This window comes from Paramormyrops kingsleyae, chromosome 1, assembly GCF_048594095.1.
Source record: "Paramormyrops kingsleyae isolate MSU_618 chromosome 1, PKINGS_0.4, whole genome shotgun sequence".
In the NCBI taxonomy this organism is placed as follows: Eukaryota; Metazoa; Chordata; class Actinopteri; order Osteoglossiformes; family Mormyridae; genus Paramormyrops; species Paramormyrops kingsleyae.
Window position 1 is genome coordinate 15455937 of NC_132797.1, and position 8110 is coordinate 15464046.

Consider the following 8110-nt stretch of genomic DNA (forward strand, 5'->3'; position numbering starts at 1 on the left):
CTTTTTAATAATACTTTTTAATAGTTATTAAGCTTGGCAATGGTCAGCACGGTGGTCTAGACCTTTAAAGCCGACACACCTGAAATGACGCTTGGGCACCTCATTAACGATGGATTGTGGTCACAGCGCCGGAGTGGGCCGAACCGGCACCTTCATCGCCCTGGACCGGGCCCTGCAGCAGCTAGACGCTAAGGACACGGTGGACATCTACGGCGCTGTGTTTGACCTCCGGCTGCACCGCTCCCACATGGTCCAGACCGAGGTGAGGATGGGGTCGCGGTCTGGCTCGTAACTGGGGCGGGGTCTTAACAGAAGGTTCTGCCCCAGGGAGATGAGACCGTCTGCCACCCAGACGCCTTTAACAGAACCTAAAACCCCTGGATGTAGCAGGGAATATAAATGAGTCAGTAAGAAAAATATATACTCTTAAAAGCCGTACATTTTCAGCAAGTTTTAAGGCGTATTAATGCGTTTTAAGTACTGGAGCGAGCAAGTCTGCAAAGGGAAGCTACTTAATTCATTAAGAGTGCCTGAAAATTCACAGGGCTGCAGTTAAAAGGAATAGACAGGCCACTGCTTAATGTCTTAGTGAGCTACAGCGCTAACAAGGAACAGAAAAGCAGGGGAGGTGTCACGCCTCTTCCACAGTCTCAGCCCCATTAAATGCACACCCCCTCCCCCACAGTGCCAGTACGCCTACCTGCACCAGTGCGTGCGGGACGTCCTAAGAGCCAGGAAGCTGCGGCACGAGCAGGAGAATCCACTGTACCCCATTTACGAGAACGTGGGCCCGGACTTCCGCCGTGGTAAGGACTGCCCCCCCACCAGTGATCGGGGTAAAACGGGGACCCAGCACATGACCTTTCTAAGAATGACACTCATTTACACTGTACTGTGAAATCTGTCTCCTCCAGAACTGGTGTACACCAGACGCTGAAGCAGCCAGCACGCCCCAGCGAATGAGGAACCTGCTTTCACAGCGAGGCACGCAGGAAGTTTTTATATCAACCTGCAGTTATTTTTATGTATCAAATGTACGCATGGTTTCCCAGCATCTCTCAGTAGCTGTTTAAGCTATTTAAATATAAGATAGTATTGTATATCTGCATCTCATATATTTATATATATTTTTCCACATGTGCTATTCTCTGGGTTCACACCAGTCTTTTTTTCATATAAGCTAGTACATTTGCACGTAAGCCAAAATGACTGCCTAAACTTACCAGAACGCAGACGAAAGACAAGTTAGGATGTAAACGAATTAACGGCTGAAACTGTCCAGATGGATCGAACACAGAACAAAGCCATTGCCTTCAAGCACTTATAACGTACAAGACGATCTCAGAATATAAACGCAGACAAGCAGACTCTCATTGTGTTAAATTTAGCATTCTGTCAAATTTACCTTGTTAAAAAAAAAAAATCAAATTTGCTTAATTGCATGCATCATTTTTGTTGATACATCACATAATTCCAGTGATGTATGGCCTAACAGAATCTCACCCAGGAGAGCAGAAGATATACTGAAGATATACCATTTGTTCCTGAGCCTGGTTAGCATTTCCTGTTACTCATTCTGCACTTTATAGTGCAGGAAATTCTTCACCAGCTCATTACCGGTGTATTTTATGACACATTTATATAAAAAGAAAAGAAATCCCACCAGTTCCTTACAAGTCCCATTTTCTGCTTAATGTAACACAGAAATATCTCTCCATGTACAAATATATGTATCCAAGCTACCAAGCTCTCGGCAGACATCTACATAACTATTTAAAATATCTATTGTGCCCCAATAACAAGCTTTGTTTTATTCTGTGAGAGAAATTAAATGCAAAAAACTTATCAGTCTTGCCCTGCTAATGCAGATTTTCTGTCTATTTTACGATCTAACCATTCCAGAGTTAATGTCAGTGCCTATTATTCCATTATAAATGCACTGTGAATTCCTAATTCATGGGCCTGTGGTTTGTCAGGACTCCCTGGTTACATGGTTACATGATCTCTTTCGCTGGTTAGTTGGTGTAGAAGGGGACAGCTTTTGACAATCAGACTGTGGAAAAGGGTTTTATAGAACTTTTTTTTTATATAGAAGAATGAGATCTTGAGTTACTTCATAACTTAAAAAACAGCACTGAGTGAAGCAATCGCTCATGACTCATGAGTCACATGCACATATATTATTGTGGGGATGGTGTGTGTGGCTCAGTGGGCTAAGCCTCCGTGCCTGTGATTAGTAGGTTGCTGGTTCATGCGTGGCCTCGGCAGAATAGTCACATGTCTGAGGGCTGTGGAGTGAGGCCCTTAACCCCCAGTTCCCTGGGCACCACAAGGTGGCTGCTCCTTGCTGTGACCCCCCCCCCCCCCCCCAAGCATATACATCATTATTGGTATGGAATCATCATCAAGTCATGCTCTAATATTCTTCCAGAGTAAACACTCATGAATGGGGCATAGCTAGAAATTCTGCCCCCCCTCCCCCACAAACCACCTTATGCGGGGGGGCTGAATCAGCCAGGGTCTCCATGCCCCTCCAATACCTATGCTGACATGCACATATATTTTTATATCATAAAAGATATGGAATCACTAAGTCCAGTGCAAATATTCCATCAAAGTAAACATTCATGAGTCACATGCACATGAAGTATTACATCGTACAATGAATGAAATCGCAGACGAGTCACATGCAAATATAGCAGAACACATTGTGCCGTAAAGGACAACACAAAATTACACCAGTCAGTACTCACTGGATGTATTTCCAGCATCATGTTTGTGTAGTAGATATTTAAGAGAGATTATATGTAAACTGTAGCATATATAATCATAGCTGTTATAAACTGCATTTAAAAATGATTGCTAGAATGTGCATAACGTGTTGATACACAGTGTATCGTTTAACATTTTATGCAATAGATTTATTGCAGGCTAAAGTGGACAGATGAAGTTACTGCTTCAGTAAAAAAAGTACTTATTTTTATATAAGAGTAAAAATACAATAAAAAAAAAACATTTCAAAAGGAAAACAAAAAAAAGAACACAGATATATATGGTTAATGGAATATAAACACTTAAAGAACTATATGCGGGACTTAAGGTAGCGGAGACTTGCGTGCATTATAAGGGACCACTTGAAATTCCTAAATGCATTTTGAAATGTGAGATTAAATTACAGAATGCAGAGATATGTACATTTGCCTTATGGAGACTAATATCTGTATCTTATTTTAACAATATTTTAACAAATATTTTACCTACATATCAAAATGCATATGTGCATTCACATGTTTAATCTGCTTGGCATATTATCTTTGAACATTAATGACATCATCTATAGTTGCCCTTTAATAACTGGATTGGCAGGTTGGCTTTGTTTACCCATCACCCCAGGGTCCTTTCCGACTGCCAGCTTTGATGGCCTAATCCACAGGGGCAGAGTGGAAGTTTTTAACCAATTTACCGATCAGAAATATCCTGCTTTTTGAATTGCTAGCTTCCTAAATGTGGTGCTCATTGTAAACCATGTATTCTGTTTTGTCGCTCAAGTGAGCTCTTAATTAGGCTTGGTTAAGATACTGAATAATGCCTGTATTGCACAACTAAAATCATGTAACGGAACAGGTTACTCAAGAACCAGACATTTCTCATGTTATCCAATAAAGAAACTAAAATTTGTGCTAATAAAATATATTCTCTGCATGTGATCGTTTATCAAACTATAGCAGAACGCAGTTTACAAATGGGAATGTATTATATACATCAATTACTCAAGGTCAGCAGATGAATACTGAACTAGTTGAATATTGAATATTTGAAAGATTAGTCAATAATGAATCTTAATTTTACCATATTTAAAACACTATTTAGAGCCATTTGTTGTTGTAATGGTTATTACAGAAACCAGTGTGGTCCAGAGTCATCAGCATGCTGCCGTTAATCACAATCATTAAAATTTAAGCATCTCATTCACCTAAAGCACAGTCAGGCCTCATTAAGAGCTTCACAGTACTTAAAGCTAAGCTAACAAGGAGCAGGATTTATATAGCTAACGATGCGTACTGACACCTATGTATGCGATACATAGAAATGCCTCCCATATATGTATTATATATATATAAACAGAACTTCAGAATTAGGAAACTGCCCCATATTAGAGAGTTCATATTTCTGATTGGCTGATGTCCTCATAATTGGACTTCTGTATTAGGTGAATGTGTTGACGCTTTAAAAAGTGTGTGACCTTTTTTGGTGGGGTCACGCCGCTGGTGTAATGTGAAACGGACAGAACAGGCAAACTGTCAAGAATATAGCTGATTTTAAGAAATGCTTTACACTGTCTTGGAAGCAGATATGTCACAGAGGATGGCATCCAGTTTCCATAATGTAACAATCTATGTACAGTATGTTACATATTTCCACTCATTTCAATGTTCTATGAATGTTATTAAAATAACGGCCAGTTGATGCAATTGACTGTTTCTTTCATTTACATGTAAAAAGGAAGGGGAGGTCGTAGGCCTAAAGCTTTTCACATGCCTGCCGGCATTTCACACGTCCCGTAAATAGAGGTTTTTTGCTCGATGCCTTGGAAGTGCAAGATAAACCTCATAGCGCATTTCCCCAGCTCCGCTGGCCGTGACCTCATGCTGATAAACACACCCTGGCCCCGGTCCAGTGCACAGGCTGTTCTTTTGGAGTCCCAAGTGCATTTGGGCATTTTTCATTTCAAGGCCCCTTGTCTCACAGGGTCACTGGTTTATACTGACCTATGGCTTCAAGTCTTCACACACAACACATTTTACACAAATACTGCTGTTTAGAAAAAAATATGAAATTCAAAACGCTTAATTCATTCATCTCAACATACTCTACATTTTCAGCCGGACAAAGTTTTTGCAAACTCAAGTAGCAAGAAAAACTTTTTAATTCATAGCCCTTGAGTGAACAGTTTGTGAAACACCCACAAATTTTTTTGGATGAGTATTTTACTCATTGATGGCCAAACACATGAAGGTCCTGAATGTTGGCAGGGGGTTGATGTGCTGCCTTCGTACCACGTACACACACAATGCCAGTTAGATTCAGGTCTAGTCTTTGACTGCACTAACATTTACTTTGTCTCTCCATTCCTTGGCTTTGCTTAGGGTCATTGCCAACTAAAGGTTGCACAGTGTCAGGTGCAGAACAAAATCACTAGGGGTGCATCTGAAATTAGGGAGAGGGCACGAGCCCCGTAACCATGTTTCAGTCTGGAGTGGTCGTCTTCCACCTGAGAGTGTACATTATTCATTTGAGGGTGTTATGCACTCTTAGGCACCCCAGTCAACCTGAATCTGGGGTGGTGAATCTTCTCTCCAGTGACGAGCAGGATCCATCCACACGTCATAATCTTCTAAGGCCTGGCTTTGTCTGCAGCTGCTGTCACATCATCTCAGCGTCTTTGGGGGAATCCACTCTGGGTCTTCTGAAGTACTCTTGAGTCGCTCAGACCTAGTTTTGAGGGCAGTCTGACCTAAGCAGGATCTTGATAGTTGCCTTTACCAACCACGGCCCTGACAGTATAATGAGATATTCAAGGGGATAAAATACTCATATAGCCTTTCCCCTTCAATCTATAACCTCAGTAAGACTTTCAATCGCTGCGTGTCCTGCATGGTTCATTTCACTGAAACAGAAACGGTACAATTTTTCACCCAGGACTAAATCAGCTGGGTGACAATGAATGGATAGAGGTCGGGTCTATTTAACTTCTGCTTCCATTACAATAGGTTTCAACTTCTTTGTGCTTGATTTGACTTATTTAATCGTTTTTCTTTTTTTGGTTTTTATTATACATTCCTTCTGCTACTTTTCGATGAGTTTTTCATTTTTTTTTCCTCATTGAAATAATGAGAATCCAATTGTGTGGATCAATGCCATTAGAATTGTAACATTTAGGTATCAGAATTTGAACAGACTTTTTAAAGGTATTACCAGTATCGTAACCCATTATTGCTCAGAGGAAACTGAATTATGGGGAACCTTGAAGTCACACAGTGCAGGAGGCTTTAGTGAAGACGTGCTTACGAAGGCACGGCAATATAAGAAGACTAATGTTGTCATTTGTATCCTACTGGAGTAAGAGGAATAGAGGATGTCCTCCACTCCCCAGCCAGCAAGCCAGGGCTCACCTGACACTAAGCACCAAACGGGGAATTCCCACAACCCTTTCCCTCTTTCTCCTGGGAATCATCAGCCAATGGCAGACAGATGTATCCCTGGGGCTCCATGCTGGCATGCAGAGAGAGTGACTTTCACCAGAATTACTTACGGACCTGAATCTTCCCATTTCTTGATCGCTATTAGCTTAGCACTGCAGCGTTTTCAGCCAGAAAACTCTTTAAACCGACTCTTTAAACTGAGGCACGCTCAGTGACTGGGATTAGCAAACCAGTACACACACCCATTGTGGCTCACATAAATTCTGAACGCATTATTCCAGCTTGTCTGTTGTTTACATCAACAGAGCCAGCAGTGGAAAAAATATAATATAAAAATATATATTTTTAAAAACAAGTCTCAGTCTTCAAGGCAGGGATTACATTTTTTGACCTGAAGCCAATGGAGAACAACAAAACGAATTCTGTTTCAAAACACCAATAGAAAACATTCCTTCCCCCATAATAAAAGCAGATCCGGGATTATAACGGAAAATCAGTGATTAGCAAAAGCAGTACTTGGGTCCTGATACTCAAGATAAAAAAAACTGCATTAAGCTTAAGCCACAACAGACAGACTCGCATAAAGCTGAGTAATACAGCACAAAAATATCATTTCTTTTTGTCAGAGAGATTTCACATTTCCCATCCCATTTTCTCAATTTAGTTATGGTATCAGGAATCCAAAGCTTCTCAGTAAGAAGATAAAAAGCAGTTCTAGCTAATGACAGAATAATAGAGGTCACCAAGGTCATTGAACTTGCAGTCACTAGATTAAACTGGGAATCCGTGCAATCCTCTTGTTTAGCATTTTCAACTCTCGAATTCCAATTCCTGAGTTTTTTTTTTTTTTTTTTTTTTTAAACTTACCTAAATTTCAATGAATACAGATGAGCTGAGGGTATTGAACATAAAACATCCCGGGGCTGCTGGCATTCAATTGAGTGACAGTGGATGAAATAACTGCTGTGACCACTGTGACGTTTTACTTTCGGATGGTGGCCGGGTCTGTCTCGTAAGTGAAGCGGGGGTCCTCGTGAGCTCTAGTGAGCTGTGGTGAATGTGAACTGCAGTTTCACACCAGCAGTCTATTTTTATAAATATATAAATCTGACAGCACCTTGCTTGCACTTCTTAATCTAAACAATATATTTTGGATTAGGATTATGTTTTTTTCACCCCTCCTCCCCCAAATCTGCCCTGGATATTATGCAGGGAGGCATTATGGTGATTTAATCTGCTCTCCTGTCGCTGCTATGTTTATTTTTCATGCTGTAAACTGGGCACATGCTTATGGTCCTGATGCTCCTCTCTCTCCTCACTTCTGAGTAATTTTTCCATTTAAATGCAACATTACACTTCAATGTCTCACTCTCCTCAAATAAAGTGCAATTTTAAAGTACAGAATGTTTTTTTATACTCCTTCACGGTAAGCAAAATTTTGACAGACTAGAATTGTATTATTTTCAATGAATGTTTCACGGCAAAAAATACAATCACGTTTGTGCAAAACGAGAAGCAAATCACGCATTTGTACGTTTGTGTTCTTGTACGCAATATCTTATTTGTATTAAATGGAACTGATGTGAAATAAGAATGGCTGAGTATGGAAATTCCCTGTAGATGTAATGTGTGCCGTTTTGTAGATGTAACAGACTGAGGTGTTTTGAATGTACGGGAAGAAACCAGGGACCTAAGAATAACCAGATCTTCCTGCGAAGCTTGGCTGTCATGGTAACCTCTTTCAAATAAGCACATAATTTGGGGCAGCTGCATTCACAGCAGGAAACAAACAAAAACGATAAAAAAAATTAAAATTAAATCAGTTCTCGCTATTGTAATATTTAAATTACATGGGGGGAAAAATCAATAGAAACTTACTTTGTGCGATGCAACTGAATTAAAAACAT

The 8110-nt window shown here is 40.4% G+C and overlaps 1 protein-coding gene across 2 annotated transcripts in view; it reads left to right on the forward strand.

The window, feature by feature from the left end:
• The window catches only part of LOC111851138 (protein tyrosine phosphatase receptor type B), a 54480-nt gene extending 50008 nt beyond the window's left edge, over positions 1 to 4472 (forward strand). For both annotated transcript variants that reach the window (XM_023825746.2, XM_023825763.2), the window contains 3 exons: positions 127 to 262; positions 686 to 806; positions 915 to 4472. In XM_023825746.2, the coding sequence (XP_023681514.2) occupies positions 127 to 262; positions 686 to 806; positions 915 to 937 (280 nt within the window). In that variant the 3' untranslated portion in view covers positions 938 to 4472. The remainder of the gene's footprint in view (positions 1 to 126; positions 263 to 685; positions 807 to 914) is intronic.
• Positions 4473 to 8110: the final 3638 nt, after the last annotated feature.